Source organism: Salvelinus sp. IW2-2015, linkage group LG22, assembly GCF_002910315.2.
Source record: "Salvelinus sp. IW2-2015 linkage group LG22, ASM291031v2, whole genome shotgun sequence".
In the NCBI taxonomy this organism is placed as follows: domain Eukaryota; kingdom Metazoa; phylum Chordata; class Actinopteri; order Salmoniformes; family Salmonidae; genus Salvelinus; species Salvelinus sp. IW2-2015.
In genome coordinates, this window is record NC_036862.1 from 5,685,833 (window position 1) to 5,702,723 (window position 16,891).

Here is a 16,891-nt window from a genome sequence, read left to right on the forward strand (position 1 = left end):
GATCAAGGAGGCCTACAAACCTGACTCAGTTATACCAGCTCTGTCAGGAGGAATGGGCCAAAATTCACCCAACTTATTGTGGGAAGCTTGTGGAAGGCTACCTAAAACGTTTGACACAAGTTAAACAATTTAAAGGCAATGCTAYCAAATACTAATTGAGTGTATGTAAACTTCTGACYCACTGGGAATGTGATGAAAGAAATAAAAGCTGAAATTAATCATTCTCTCTACTATTATKCTGACATTTCACATTCTTTCCAGATAAGGGAAAGAAACCCGCTGAATGGAGAAYGAAAAAGACACAAAAACACTGGGTGAGAAGAGGACGGAGACAGAGGTAGACAAGTGCAAAAGGGAGAGGAGGAGAAAGAAAAAAGAGAAAGAATAGAAGGGTGGAGAGGAGGACAGTGCTGTGTCACTTCGTTGGAGCCAGTCTGCTGCTAAAGGCAGCCAGCAGCAGCAGCTCCGGCCCTGCCCTGTCCTTCTGAATGACAGAGACACACATTCACTGTAGACTGGTGCTTAGGGAGCTATTATTAGCGGGCCTGGAGAAAATCTGTGTATGCAGAGAGTAGCCATGTTGAAGTGTGATAACACTGCAGGCTTTATATACACACACGTGTGTGTGTGTGTGTGTGTGTGTGGGTGGGTGCTTGCGCGTGTGCGTGCGTGCGTGCGTGCGTGTTGATTGGGCTGGTAGGACTACGAGGGCTGGAGTGGAGTACCCACCCTCTGTACCTCCAGATACCAGATATCCAAACTATTGAACACTGAGTTTCTAGCTAGGTACTAGATCCTTATGTCTACCAACATACTAAATCTTCTGACGTGCAGATACCAGATAGCCAATACATCAGCATGTTCTTGTGGAGTTGAAGTCGGGCTTTATCATGGGTTCAGGGGCAGGCTCATAGCGCCAGGCAGCTGGTAGCCTAGCGGTTGGAGCGGTGGGTCGTTAAGTGAAATGTTGCTAGTTTGAATCCCCGAGCTGACAAGGTGAAACATCTGTCGATGTGCCCTTGAGCAAGGCACTTAACCATTATCAACAGCAATCCTGGAACAATTAGGGTTAACTCCCCCACTGGGCTCAGATGTACATTCAATGTCTATTCCCACTCTTGGAGGGTGTGTGAGGGAGTGTGGGAAAAACACATTTCCAATTCACTCATGTGTATTAATACACGCTTGTACAAGTGTAAAATATGTGAGAGAGAGAGAAAGTCAAGGCAGTGTGTCAGTGATTCAAGGGAGGCAGCGGTCACTATATCCACTCTGGTCAGTGAGTGTCCGAGGTCAATGATGACACAGTGGAGAGGAGATGGGGAAGCGGCGGGATGACAAATAGACGGAGTCCGAGATTGATGCAGGTAAGGTAGCGTGAAAATGGATGTGTGAACTAATTATAAAATGATGGACAGCAAACTGATCACCACCATCATCAGTGGCTTTAAATTAGCCAGCTCACAGCTGGCCCTGACAGAGAGAGAGAGGGACAGGTGAGGGGGGAGGGGTGGGGGGCAGACAGACAGAGAGTGTGAGGGGATCGAGGAAAAGAGAGTGAGATGGGAGGAGAAAAAAAAGAGAGAGGCCTCATCAGGCAGTGGGAAGAGACAGGAAGAGTGAGCGCTGGCAGTCGATCGATGCTGAGTTTTCTCATACTTTACATTGTTTGGCATGTCTCTCGACCATTTCTTTCTTCGYCCCTCCTCACTCCATCATTTACACTAGAGTATGTCTCCCTATCACTATTACCCCTCGACGTCTTTATTTCTCTCGTTCTTTATCACAACAGAGCTTATTTCTCTCTCTCTCCTCATACACTCTAAATGCTTCTCGCTCTTTTCTCATTCTTCTTTTTGTGGTCTGATCTTTTTATTTCGATCAGACTCCTTTGTCCTCTCTCTTTAATCTCTTCTCTCTCTTTCTGACATCTATTCCCCCCATCTTTGACTCCCCCGCTCTGAGATAAAAGGCTGTCTTCTGTTTTTTCAGACAAAATGCTCCAGGCACATTAGTGTGAGGATTCCGAGAATGTGTTAAACCACTCGCTGCATCTCTCTCTGTCTCTGTCTCTTCTTTCTCTCTCTTCTCTCTCTCTCTCTCCTCTCTCTCTCTCTCTCTCTCTCTCTCTCTCTTCTCTCTCTCTCTCTCTCTGTCAAACGCACCACCCCACACACTCACTTTCACTCAGAAGCTGTCACTGCACCTGTTAGGTTTCTCCCCAAAAAGATTTAAGAACTTGTAAATTCCACCATTTTCCCAAGTATGTCGCACTATCATTCTCCTCCCTTCTTCACCTCCTCCCTTCTTCTCCTCCACCTCTTCTTCCTCCTCTTCCTCCTGCTTTGAGTCTGCTCAGTATCCCAGTGCGGTGTGGTGCTTAGCGATATGAAAGAGAGAATCCTTAGAGAGAGGGTGTTTTCAGATCACTGACACTGACACTAACTCAATGTGCACAAGGCCATCACCAAACCACTTAGACTCAGCTCTTTCCTGGCTTCTCCCTAGATAGCCTCTGTCTCTGTCTCTGTCTCTGTCTCTGTCTCTGTCTCTGTGTTATTCTCTGTGATGAGAGCTAGAAGAGTGGATGCGCGATGATAACAATGGATTGAAGTGAGAGTTTATTTTAGGTTCCTGTGAAAAGGAATAAACTGGGCGTGAGGAAAGAGAAGAGCAGGGTAGAGGGAAAAGTCCATTCGTGCTGTAATGTGGAGTAGCCTTTTGGCCATGCTTTGCCGGCTCTGACGATACTACCATTATCACATCGTGTCCGGATGCAGCCCTCGATGCGTTTACCCTGACAACCCATCCATCTGTCTAACGGCTCAGTGGGGTGTGGTCAGGGTGCAGTGTGTGTGTTTTTGTGCGTGTGTTTTTGTGTGTGTTTGTGTGTGTGTGCATGCATATTTCTACCTGTGTTTGTTCAGGCCCATGTTTTTACACTGTTTAATTATGTACATTTCGATACATATTTTTGTGTGCCCGTGCACTTGCGTGCATGTGTTTGTGTGTACGTGCGTGTGTGTTTGTGAGAAAAGAGAACACTCTTAACAGCCTTAGCCATGGCATAGGCCATTATGTGCGGTAACTGAATCCACTGAAAGCTTTCCCGTACTCTACTGGCTCCCTTACCCCTGGAGGATGATGGATGGACGGGAGGGAAGACGGGGGAAAATGTCCGCCATGTTTTTATAGTTGGCTGGATGGAAAAAACGAATATGGTTCATATCTAGAGTGCACAGAGGGAATCCGATGTGGCTGGCAGGAAGACTGTTTAGAAAAGCAGCTGAGTTTGAGGAAATGATTTGACCTTTGGCTCCTCTGTTGTGATCTCAAAGCTGCTGAGTCATATCCACTTATCAAACGTGAGAGTTCTCCATCCCCTAGCTTTCTATTTTAGCTCCCTAGTGGCTCGAATAACTTGAACTCGCTTGAACTATGCGCGCATGCTTGTACGCACGTGCTTGTATGCGCGCGCGCGTGTTTGTGTGTGTGTGTGTGCCAACCCCTCTGCTCCCCCATCTCGTCCCTCCCAACCCGCCTTCTCATTGCATGCGAAGGAACAAGGTCTAGTGTCACGAAAGTGTAGGCATATATGTCTGGAGGCATTGTGGGTTTAAAAACAGAGTAGATCAACAGCAGTAGAAAGGGAGGGAGGGAGGGAGGAAAAAATGGGAGGAAAGGGGTAGAGGGGTTTAGTAGAACAGCAGTAGTAGGGTCGTTCCACGACCAGTGTACATTTTGCGTCCCTTTTATATTTGAAGTAGAAATTGTGCACCAATRTTGCATTTTAAAAGTCTGTAGTATTAAATGAAGTTCTCTTTAATATAGACTACCTGGATCATTGTATAAATCAGATGTTTAATATGAATAAAGACTTAACCCCCAAATATCTCAAGGTTTTCACCATCGTTATAATTTATTTCATGTGTGATTAGTGATTCTTTTACGTCTCTCCCTCATTTTGAGGTCAACCATTTTTATTTTTATWWAAAWWWAAAAAAWKTACCCCCTTTTCGTGGTATCCAATCGCTAGTAATTACTATCTTGTCTCATCGCTACAACTCCCGTACGGGCTCGGGAGAGACGAAGGTCGAAAGTCATGCGTCCTCCGAAGCAAAACCCAACCAAGCCGCCACTGCTTCTTAACACCAGCGCGCCTCCAACCCGGAAGCCAGCCGCACCAATGTGTCGGAGGAAACACCGTGCACCCGCCCCCCTTGGTTAGCGCGCACTGCGCCCGGCCCACCACAGGAGTCGCTGGAGCGCGATGAGACAAGGATATCCCTACCGGCCAAACCCTCCCTAACCCGGACGACGCTAGGCCAATTGTGCGTCGCCCCACGGACCCCCCGGTCGCGGCCGGCTGCGACAGAGCCTGGGCGCGAACCCAGAGACTCTGGTGGCACAGCTAGCGCTGCGATGCAGTGCCCTAGACCACTGCGCCACCCGGGAGGCCGAGGTCAACCATTTTGAGGTGAACTGAACTCTCGTTTTAATGTGATGAAACTATTCCTTTCTTTATTCTTTTTTTTCAAAAGAAACATTAAACAAAATCACAGTGCAAAATCGGGTGAGCCGGTTCCAATCTTTTTAGCAGTTTTGTGGTGTTTTGTGGTGGGATACTGAGGRCGTTGAGCATAACACGTCAACCCTGTAAAAAAGAAGAAGTGAAACTTGCATTCAGTAGCCTCTCTCTATTGCACAGAACATGCTTTCATTCCCCCTGTCACAAGGGGATTTATGGCGGATTTAAGATGAAAACTTCAACCGTGATACACACGCTGTAACTTTAATAGCAGTTCATTGGCACTAACTATATTCATCTATTTTATTTAACCCCTTGAGATGGGAAAACATGTGTTTTATGAAGTTGAACATGTGCTCTTTAGGACGAAAAGTTACAATTCGGTAACATGTGCAGTTATTTACTAAGTTACACTATCCAAAATCTACTACATTCGTGGAATGACCCAGTACTTGACGTAGAGGACTGAAATGAACTGTGTAGCAGGTCTCTACCTACAGTCTGTAGACAGTGTGTAGACCGTCTCAGAACACAAACAGGTAGAGCTCTATTGGATGGGATGTAGCGTTACTTAGAGTGATGCATTTGTGTTGCAGTCAGACGCCCAAAGCTAGAAGTAATCAACATGGCTCCATTTCCTTATCCTATCTTGTTGTCAATTGGCGTATTGGCAGGACACAAACACGTACGCACGCTCGCCACGCACAAACACACACACTCTCCCAGAGACCTCTGTGAGTTACAGGAAGGTGACAAGCGCTGGAACACATACTGTCTCCCAGCATAACCCTCCCCCTCTCATCTCCCCCTGTCCCCCTCCCTCCTCCCTCCTCCCACTGCGTCCCTGTCCCCCTCTCTCTCCCTCCCTCCCGGTCTCTCACTCCTGACTCACCCTGGCTCCCAGCTAATAGACCCTGACTCATGCTATTCACAGAGCTGTCTGTGTGTCAAGGGCAGAGACAGAGGAGGGAGGGAGGGAGGGGGTGGTGGTGGGGGGGTAGAGAGGGAAAGGTTAGAGGAGACTAGTACAAAGTGATGAAGACAGGGAGAGGTGGAGGATCAAGGGAAACGTCATGAGAGTATGGGAGGGAGGGAGGGGTACAGATGGAAAGAGATATAAGAGAAAATACAGAGATGTTCTTGTACTGACACAGGCTTCAGTATGACGGGGGCGGGTATAAGTATGACGGGAGGAGAGCAGAGGAGTAGTAATTGTCAATCAAAATTATAGGCTAAAACCAACCAAGAGCTTTTGGGCGCTGGACTGAGTGAACAGAAAGCCCTGAGATGACCCACCGTCAAAAATGTAACAGCTTCGCTGAACTGAAAGCTGCAGTAAAGTGTGTGTGTGTGTGTGCGTGTGCGCGCGTGTGTGTGTACTAATGACGTTACAGACATTAGCTGGTGAAAAGTGCTGCTGTAAGGCACACCCATACGATTAATGACCACAATGAAACACAGTGTCTCCAAAGTGCTATTCTCTGAACTCTACCCTTCCCTGTCTCAGTAGTGTCATCACTATCTCCTGCCACATATATCACCTGTATCTGTCTTCTGTTCCCTGTGAACCTGTCTCCTCTCCCTCAACCCTCCATCTCTCTCTCTCTCTTTCTCATCTCATCCCCCTCTTCCCACTTCATGTCTGCCCTGTCAGGAAAATAAAGCTTTACAGTAATAATCCTTCACTCTAAAGGTGTGCTAAGTTAGCTAGATTCCTCCCTCTTTTTCCGGGGTTAGTTCAACAGCAGTTCCCTCTTTTTAAATGGACTCAACAGCATAAGCTAAATTCTCTATTTGAATGTGTAATACATTGACCAGATTTMGTTTTTTGCAGCGTCCTAGCTTCTAGTTATTTATATCTCCCTCTCATCCCGAAGAAGTAGTGCTGTAGCTGTTTAATAAAAGGCGTGGCACGTCAGCTCTCTCTCTCTCTTTCGCTCTCTCGCTCACTCTCTCTCTCCAAGCTGTCCAAACTCGTTTTTTTCCCTACCCCTTCACCACCACCTCTCTCTCAATTCAGCTCGATACCGACAAGCTATACTGGCGCGAAAAGAGCCAACCAGACAACATTTTCAAAGCAATACACGATGGTACAGAAATGACTGAGGTGACTTTCTCACTCCCCCTCCGTCCCTGTCTCTGTGCAGCGTGCCTGTTGCAGTCAGAGTTGGTGAACTATGAGCGTGTGAAGGAGTACTGCCTGAAGGTGCTGGGCCACCAGCGGGACCACTTCAAGGCCATGTACCGCGCCGGCATCGCCTGCTACCACCTGGGCGACTACGAATGTGCCCTGCGCTACCTGCGTGACGCCAAGAACCGCGAGCCCTCAGGTAGGCTGAGACAGTACTGCCGGTCGGTGTTTTTCATTGTCTGTCAGTAAAGACAGAATCTGGTTTACTCATGTCATCTTATCAGGACATGTCGCCTAATGCCAGCTGCAACACTAACAATTATCTCCCTCTATTTCTCTCTCTTTCTCTCTCCTTCTCTTTCTCTCCTCTCTCTCTCTCTTGCTTTCTCTCTCGCTCTTCCTCTCCCTCCCTTTCAATGACACAGACACAAACGTGCTGCGGTATATCCAGTTGACGGAAATGAAGATGAGTAGGGAGGGTCAGCGGGAGCGAGAGAGCGGCAAAGAGGCCCTTGGCTAACCTTTGACCTTTTGGCCTCTATCACTATGGCCTATGCTACGACCCATCCTACGTCACCTCTCCTCTCTGACCTCCTCTCCTCCTTTATGGAGCCCAGTCCCATTGATGACTGGCCCGAGCGATGCGCTACAACCATGTAAAAGGGCAGAAAAAGCCCTGTCTCTCCCCCCTCTCTTCTCCTCCTTGTCTCTCTTCTTCCCTCCAGGCGCTGTTGTTCTGTACCCCAGATGCAGACTGTCAAACAAAGAAAAAACGAAGCAAAGGGAAATACTGTACTATACTCATACAAAACAGTCATGGTTGTCCGAATGAAAAAACTGCTTAAAAAATATATATGATCAAAGAACATTGCGTAATTTAGTGAAGGTGTAAAAATTTTCAAATAAAGTATAATTTCTTATTTATTCTTTCTCTTTCGATGTGAGGACTGAGGAGAGGTCCAGGGTTGGGAAAGGGACCAGGGGAGGGCAGGGGAAGGAGTTTAGGAGAAAGGAAGTGGTGTAACACATATCAAGACCTTAGGCCAATTCAACTGTACACCCTGACCCCTGCCCTGTCACAATGGATGGAGGTCTGAAAGCCACTGACCCAGACTTGTCCCTGAGAGAGATTGTCCCCCTAGTACAGTACAGATCAGGCTAGCTAGCAGGCTACATCGCTATCTTTTTAATACGGAATAGTCTTCAGACAAGCCGGCCTTTGCGCTCATGTTCAATCAATCTTTTTTTTCGTTTTCAGCTTGTAGTATCTTGTCTCTATTTCTGGATGGTTTTTCAATTCAAGGGCTAATTCAAGTGTTTGTAATTTGTCCTTTGATCATTTTTTTTGTCTTCTGTTGATATTCATTGTACTTACAGTTGTTATCAGTTGTTATGAAGCAAAATGTGTGCCCTTCCTCTTTCTAAGGAACGAAACAAACTAACTCCCAACGGACTCGCTGTTCCGCTGTTTAACAGGTGTGTTTTTGTGAACCGGTGTCTTGAATCTGTTGTCCAATCCCCCCTGGAATGTGTTGTGTTGTCAGACTGTTACCCCCCCCCCCCCCCCCCGCCACTCCCACCCCTCTCCGCTTTCTAGCTAATGATGTCACAATGGAAAATAGCCAGTGGAATTGAGGTTCCATCAAAGCACCCTTGGCTGCACAGAGTTCTCCTCTGATTTTTACTCTGAGATCCTCTTCCAGGCCCTTCATCACTCATGCTGAATCTTCCCAGACGTCAGTGACATCACAAGACACTCTTGGCAGTGTTCGTGCAGGGAATCCGATCACACATGCTGTATCCGTCTGAAGTGTATCAGCCGTCTCAATCCGGTCAATTAAAAACATCAACGCGAGCGTGCCCTTTGAGATTCCGAATTTGGTTGTGTGTAWTTTGATAGATATCAGTGTTGCAACAAACAAAGAAATCTGTTCAGAAAATAAATGATTACAAAATACAAAAAATCGCTGTCTCTATAGGCAGATTACACAGCAGTAGTGATAGACCAAGACAAGGGAGGATTGTGATTGGGGCAAGGCCAGATAATGGCCTATTACGCATACAGACCATCATGCCACTGCATACTTTCTAAATACCAATCCCATTGATGCTGATAAAGCCTGAAGGGTTTCTACGATTTATAGAAATACTTAGATGTACCTGCCCTGTTCTAAGGAGAGGTTTGAGTTGACCTTAATTCCGCCATCTAATACCGTGTAACCCAGTTTCCTTCACCCTATGTGCAAGCCAAGCCCCTGCATGGTAATGTGTGGCTCAACGGGGAAGCCATTTTGGATGTCAGGGACAATGTCTGGTTCATTGCTTTCTATAACATGGCAGGTTGCTCCCCCCTTTCCAATGTATCCCACGAATATCCTCTATGCTCCACACAAATGTGGAATGGGTTAATGGAGCAGTCAACGGTATAGCCTGAAAAGGACCTCGGTATCTTATATCTTGCGTAGGGTCAATTGATGAGACTTATATGGTCCCATACAGAAAGAAATTAGGGTCAGCCGCAGTGGTCCTTCTTGGCCAAGGTGAGAAGAAGAATTTCAAAAGAACTTCAGACGAGTGGATAATACAATATCAAAACGATAACAGATCTCATCATTTGCCTGTGGCCTAATATGAGGGAAATTGGGACCAAAGTGTATCAATAAGAGGAGGCTGTTGAGGGGAGGGACGGCTCATAATAATGTCCGAAACGGTGGAAACCATGTGTTTGACGTGTTTGATACCATTCCACTATTCTGCTCCAGCCATTACCATGAGCCCGTCCTCCCCAATTAAGGTGCAACCAACCTCCTGTGGTGTCAATGGGACTCTGGAGAGACAGCAGTGCGATGCCTGGAGCAAATTTGTGTGATTCAGAGACGCTCCACTGTAGAGGGAAATGGGCCAGCAGCACCACTAACACAGCAGGAGTGCAATGTCACTCTGAAACTGTGGAGATGGGATTATGTTAAAGCAGTGTTGTGAAGAGGTTCGCGGGAGGTTTACACCTTGGTACAGAAACACGGTGTGGAAAAACCTAGAGGCACCAAGAACTCTCTTTCTGCGCTCTCTATTTCTCTCTCTCTCTCTCTTTATCTCTCTTTATCTCTCTCTCTGATTCTCATTCTCTCCACCTCTTCCCCTCTCTCCAAATCTCTCTCCATACCTCTATCTAAATTACAATCAAATTGCTTTATTGGCATGATGTTTCAATGTCCATATTGCCAAGCCTACTTTGCAAATGGATATATATTTAACAATATTAACATCATAATTTTTTWAAATAATAATAATCGGGATTGTCAATGAAATATACACTGAGTATACCAAACATCGGGGCATGGACTCTACAAGGTGTCGAAAGCGTTCCACAGGGATGCTGGCCCATGTTGACTCCAATGCTTCCCTCAATTCCGTGTCAAGTTGGCTGGAACCGATTGAAGTGGATTGAAGTGGATTTAACAAGTGACGTCATAGCTTTCCCTGGATTCACCTGGTTTTGTCTACGTCATGGAAAGAGCAGGCGTTCTTAATGTCTTGTGTACTCAGTGTATATCTCTCTGTCTCTTAGTCTCTCAACCTCACCACTGTGCAGTAGTGTTGTATTGGTTCCTATGGCTGGCTGAGCTGGGCCTACTCACACATGGCCCTCTTGGGAATAGCATATCTCCCCATGGTCCTATCATCCTGTTGTTATCCCAGTGTGCTGAGTCATTATCGCTCCATGTCTATGGTTACTGTCTACACATAAAAACAGGTCAGGRCTAAGTTCTTCCCACCCCTGGCCTAACATGACCCATTATGAGATAAACAAAGGAATGACCCTGGACCAGTTATTGTGGGCATAATGTTACAACGTGCTGTCTGTGCAAATATAGATAGAGAGAGACATCGTCTCGTTAGCAGTCTAGTTGTGAAAAGATACGGCAAAAGCACAAACTAAAGTGGGAAAGTATATACTGGCAGTTTTTCTTCTCTTTCCTTTGACGTCATTGAGGTACATGTTTGTCAAATGTCAAAGTCGTTTTTTGTGGTTATGAAACAATTGTGAACAAAATACGAAACTGAAAAGAAAATCGAATGGCTGTTAAAAGCTTTACTTTATTGAGTAGTTTTAACAATTGATGAGCACGCAAGTGAAGGGGGAAGTGAGTTTGGTGTACCTACACCACAGGCTCTCTGTCACGGTGTCTGTGTGTGTGTAGATGTTAAGTAGGATTTGTTGTCCCCTGTTTTGGGAAAGTCCATACCCTACTCTAAGAGTTTATGAACCCCACAAAGTGACAGTGGATCTCGTTGAAGAAAGTGGGCGTTGGAGAACCGAACCAGTTACACAGTCGACGTTATTTATGAGCTACAGCTGCGAAGAATTCCGCGAATCTGTTTTCCTTTCTTTTCTCTCGTTTGCTTGTACCGGAGAGTAGGACTTGAAGATGAGTACGTCATGGTTATAAGTACATTTTTCCCATTGGACCATGTGAGGAAACATCCATTCACTATTCCAAATCCAAAACATTGGAGGACATGATAACTGGTTACATTGAACTGCTAGCCCAGGAATGCACTATTGATTGGTAAATGAYGACTATAAATAAAGTTGAAAAGGAAAATTAAATTGTGCCTGCGTGATTGTCTTCAGGGTTGTCTGAGTGCATGGTGATACCTCACTGTAGGAGGTAACAGCAACACACAGTCAGACACACACACACACACTTCTCTATGCCCACCCCTCTCCCTCCCTTGCTCCCCCTCTCTTCTCCCTCCAAAGGTAATAATCTCTGTTACTACTGACTGCCCTGCTTAATTGCTCCCTGAGCTCCAGAGCGAGAGAGGAGGGGAGGGGGTGGAGGAGAGGAGTAGATGAGAGAGAGGTGCTGAGAAAGGCATTGGAGGAAAGATGGAGGGGGAGAAAAAGAGGGATGGTGCGAAGAGATATCCCACTGGGCACACAGTGGTTGAATCAACATTTTGTCCATGTCATTTCAATGAAATGAAGTTGAACCAATGTGGGATAGACGTTGAAATGACATCTGTGCCCAGCGGGGCAGACCTGCTGAAAGGCGCTAGGGGAAAGATGGAGGGAGAAAAAAGGAGAGGGGAAAGGAGGAGAGATGCTGAGCTATGACAGTGAGAAAAGAGCAAGATATGGAGGAAGCAAGAAAGCACATCAAAGGAGGCAAAAAGACAACAGGGGAACAGGGATATGAACAAACATAGACGCATTGTGTGTGTGCTTATGTCCCTAGGCTTCAGACAGGGACAGAGAAGCATTGTGACGCAGCTACCTCAGCAGAGGTGAAACCCAGACTAGCGTCTGTAGGTGAATTGAGGATATACATGAGACCTTGCTAAACAAATCCTTATTAAGTCTAAAACACCTGTCCATTTCCTCCATCATCCCTTTTCCTCTTTTCTTGGTTGTTGCTTTTAATAGCATTGCCGCGGATGTGAAGAGTGGTTGCTAGGCAACTGGCAGGCGTCTGGAACTGTGTTGGATCGGCGGGTAGCACTGACAGACAGAGCAGTGAAGTGGATCGGGACTGTGTGTGTGTGAGAGTTGTTTGTGCCTTCTAATTGAAAGCCTCTCATTTAGTTTTCAGTTTCGATGCATATATTCATGAGTTCCATGTTTTTATTCATTAATTCCATGTTACAGATTAGCTGAATGAACAGCTGACGTTCTTTCATACTCCTCACTGCTTGTTGCCATGAGCCCTGTTTATACCAGGTGCTAACATGTGTTCCATGTCTTCATCTTGTCCACATTTTGGTTGTCCCCACATTTTTAGACAGGTATAGATGATTAAAAGACTCATTGTGGTCTGTTTGTGATCAGGTCTTACTGACCACCTCCTGAGGTAGTCAGGGATGCATTGTCTGGATATCTTACAAGTGTAGAAGGATCTGTACAATGAAACAATTTAAATCAGTATTTATTTTGAAACAATAACTGTCATATTATTTGTATACAGGGACATCTGGTGACAATGCGGACACATTTTAGTACCATGTGTAGATGCAACGGCTAATATGTGGGCACAATCAGAATGTGGACAAGATCAGGACAAAGGACGTACGTTAGCACCAGGCACAAACTGGGCTATGAAAGCACCTGATAAACCTGTTAGATTAAGTCGGGTGTCTGAGATATTGAGATGTCTGTTGTGTGATTCCAGCATTATGTTAATCCAACATACCTGATATCTTTGCTTTACAAGATTCCCACAGGTCACCTACACAATTCTGTTACAAAGGCAAAAAAAATCCTAGAGGGATCCTGTTGAACTATTTAGGTGGTCTCATGCTCAAGTGGGAGCAATCTCTTAATACTCATAACAAAAGCCAGAGGAAAAGGTCAGAGCGTACAACTCCACAGAAGGAAACCTGAAAGATACCCGTGAACAACTAAATGACTATCAAAATGCACAACCGGCTACCATGCTTGTCCTAGTAAGTATATTTGGCTCAAAGTGACAGCTTTGATGACATCTAGAGGATGATCACTGTTATTGCAGCCAGRCATTTATCCTGCTCACAGGGATACAATATAATGTGTGTTATTTGAAAAATAAGCCATGGAAATATTCAGCTATTACAAGCATTAGAGCACATGGTAGAATATAACGGAATATAACGACAGTCAACGTTATGGATATAACTCCACCGAGCGAGTGACAGGAACAGCAGAGACACAAGCAAGCACCTCTCTTCCTCTTTTATTACGTCATTCATTCAATCACTCATCAGCGCAGCTCAACAGTCAACAACACATCACTCTTTCGTCATGTATCCCAGAACGTCACAGATTGAGACAGGTCGTAGACAMTCTCCCATCCATACTGTACATGAACGTCAGTCTGTAGTTTTCTTTGGTTTTCCTTGGTCGGTCTGTGTTATATTACCAAATATATAGGTATATATATATACAGATATTCCGGGAAAGAGAATCATAATAACAAGAATGAATCATTATTTCAATTATAACAATCATTTTAATAAATACTCTGAGCGTTCTTAACCACACAAGGAGAATAAGGATGAGTTTTTCTCACCCCTCTACCTATGGGATTGACATCATCCCATACAAATAATAACACTCACTAAATACACACACACACACACACACACACACACACACACACACACACACACACACTCACACTCACACTCACACTCACACTCACACTCACACTCACACACACTCACCCATACACACACTCCCATACACATAGTCAAGTAAATACTTGTATGTAGCCTTGACCAACTGTGCCATTAAAAAGTGTCATTCTTCATCTTCTTTCAGGAACCACACAGTATGGTGCACTCATGGGCCTGCAAGAGAGTACAGAGTTCTCTCGATTCGCCGTCCCCATCCCAAGCACCTTGTGTCAAGTCCTTCACAGTCTGTACTCTTGTGACACGGACATGTCAATGTCACTATCATGGCTCTTTAACCAAAGATTGGTCCCTATTTTCCCTTCAATGATGCTATATCACTATCCAGTAGGTGAGGAAAAGGAAGTCAGGGGTACGGAATGTGGGAATTCGTTTTTTTTGTAGAAAACAGGTAGTATTCATTAACCATTTATTGCAAGTGGATTAACCCTAATTTCCCATGGTCCTCCTCTGCTCTCAGAGGACGTTTGCTTAGAAACCCCAGCTTATGAGTTTCACACTTTCCCTAAATTCCTTGGATTTCCAGAAATACTGGTCCAACAATTCCCGTATTTCCTGCTTATTCCAGGAATCTTTCAACCAGGATTTCTGGTAAACCAGGGAATTTTGGAAAAAATATTGGACATTCTGCAACCCTATGAGGACATTAGGTTCAGAATGAGGGAGAAAAGCATCCTGTTTCGGCTCCCTCACAACAGATTGGCTAGTTCTACAGTACATCCTTCACACTAAAATAACATGCGGTAACAAAACACAAGCACACATGCGCACGTGCGCACCCACACAGACAYACAGTGTACACCCATACAGACACACAATTCGCCAAACCAATAGAAAATGCTGTGCTAAAAAGGTTATGGCTGGAATGGTTCAAGCATTGAGAAAAATAAAATGAATTTGCTGTACAGAGCTGAGGAAATAAAGTCCTGTCAATTGTGCTGTGGAGMTTAAAATGGCTTCCCTGTTCCTGTTGCAGTCTTTGGGAGAGGGGGAGGACAGAGACCATCCCTATACAGGAAGATGCTATGTRGAGGTGGACATGAGCTCTATAGAAGGTGATGCACAATAAGAGGGMAACTTACGCACTGATTTGGAAGTCCCTCAGGATTTGAGCGTCTACCTACCACGACTACATGTAAATATGAAGGAGGGGCAGCAGGGCCCACATGAGGGGACACCCAGAGGTGCTCTCATAACAAATCAGGGCACCCCCACAAAACAACTATTAACATGGACACTTCAAGGGCACTCCCAAGAGAGTAATTCCAACCCTGTTGCGATGTGAATGTGTCTACGGCTGGCAAAGCTTCAGCCCTAGTCTTTGGGGAAGGAGCGAGCAGAGACAGACACGACACCTGCGTAGAGAGAGGCAGCGAGTCAACGGGGTGGTTGAGCAGAACGAGTACTACTGCAGCACATGTCAATCGGGATGAGCACTTAGAAGTGTCTGTCTGGAAGTGGAATGGCTTACACGTTTCTTCCTTTTAGCGGACAGGTAATATGAGGAAGGTTAGCAGGGCACACTGGTCACTAGGGCACTAAAGGTTTGGACTCTAGGGGCTGCGAAGTGGTCACTTAGAGGAATGTTGTCCCACACTGGGCGGCTTTGGAAGGGACACTAAGACATGTGCTGTCCCAGATGCTGGGTGTGTACTAGGAGCACTAGGAGACTAGGGGGCACAAGGCTCAGGAGTGACCACCAGGAGAGAGGTATATCCCGCAAAAGTGGGCTTCAGAGTGGACACTAGGAGAAGTACTGTTCGCAAAGGGATTGGGTACCAGGAATAAAGTGTGCACACTAGGAGTCTTTGAAGTGTGCACTAGGAGCAGTGTTGCCCATATACAGTAATGTGTGGCCTAGCCGTAGTTCTGTCCACAGAGCTGTGCAGCCTGGTGCTGTTCACACAGGGGCACGGTGCCGTCCAGATCCTGTCCATCCACGTCCATGTCCATGAGGTTAGGCTTGGCAGTGCCGGTGCTGGCACTGCTGTCCCCAGAGCCCAGGGGACTGTCACAGCTGCTGCCCGGGGACGAGCTCAGGGTTCTGGACAGGGAGCCCAGCTTCCATGGGTCCGGTCGCACCCTGGCTGGTGTGGGCCGAGGCCGGGGTGCGAACTCCAAGGTCTTGGGCCTCTCCAAGGGACTGATGATGGTCAGGGGCTCCAGGACCGGGACGGGGACAGGCGGAGCAGGGGCCTTGCGGCGGAGGACCCTTGGGAAGAGGCTGGAAGGGTCAGGGAGTCGGGGGATGTCCAGGGTCTCCTTGTAACCTGAGAGAAGAGAGAGAAATACAGAGACCAGAGGGAGAGCAGAGGGAGAGAATATATGGAGGGGAGAACAACATGAACACTTTGTTGACATGGATGGGCCATGCCAGAGCCATGTGTTTTTTTAAGTTCAGGTGTAACTTAAATATACGCTGAGTATACAACCCACCCCAGTTGTTTCAAGTTGGCTGGATGTCCTTTGGGAGTATGGACCATTCTTGATACACACAGGAAACTGTTGAGCGTGTGTCACGCCCTGACCATAGAGAGCCCTTGRTTCTCTATGGTGTTTGGGTCAGAGCGTGACTAGAGGGGTGTTCTAGTCATTGTATTTCTATGTTGGTGAGTTGTATGTTCCCAATTAGAGGTAGCTGGTAATCATTGCCTCTAATTGGGGATCATATTTAGGTAGCCTTTTTCCCCACATGTGTTTTGTGGGATATGTTTTGAGTGAGTGCATGTAGCACTACGGTACTTCATGGCCGTTGTTTGTTCCTTGGTTTGTTTAAGTTTCAATAAAATAATGAGGTGGAACTCCAATCACTCTGCGCCTTGGTCCGTCTCTCCTCACGACCGTGACAGCGTGAAAACCCCCGCAGCTTTGCAGTTCTTGACACACTTAAACCGGGGCACCTGGCACCTACTACCATACCCTGTTCAAAGGCACTTAAATCTTTTGTCTTGCCCATTCAACCTCCGAATGGCACACATACACAATTCATGTCTCAATTGTCTCAAGGCTTTAAAATTCTTCTTTAACCTGTCTCCTTCCCTTCATCTACAACGATTTGA

At 46.1% G+C, this 16,891-nt stretch overlaps 2 protein-coding genes across 2 annotated transcripts in view; one reads left to right on the forward strand and one right to left on the reverse strand.

The window, feature by feature from the left end:
* LOC111949915 (tetratricopeptide repeat protein 9B) overlaps window positions 1–7,270 on the forward strand; it is a 27,758-nt gene extending 20,488 nt beyond the window's left edge. The window contains exons 2-3 of the mRNA XM_023967258.2: window positions 6,676–6,858; window positions 7,085–7,270. Of these exons, the coding sequence (XP_023823026.1) occupies window positions 6,676–6,858; window positions 7,085–7,179 (278 nt within the window). The 3' untranslated portion in view covers window positions 7,180–7,270. The remainder of the gene's footprint in view (window positions 1–6,675; window positions 6,859–7,084) is intronic.
* A 5,348-nt stretch (window positions 7,271–12,618) lies between these two features.
* Window positions 12,619–16,891, reverse strand: part of LOC111949618 (mitogen-activated protein kinase kinase kinase 10) — a 39,209-nt gene continuing 34,936 nt past the window's right edge. Inside the window, exon 11 of the mRNA XM_023966937.1 lies at window positions 12,619–16,102. Within this exon, the coding sequence (XP_023822705.1) occupies window positions 15,690–16,102 (413 nt within the window). The 3' untranslated portion in view covers window positions 12,619–15,689. The remainder of the gene's footprint in view (window positions 16,103–16,891) is intronic.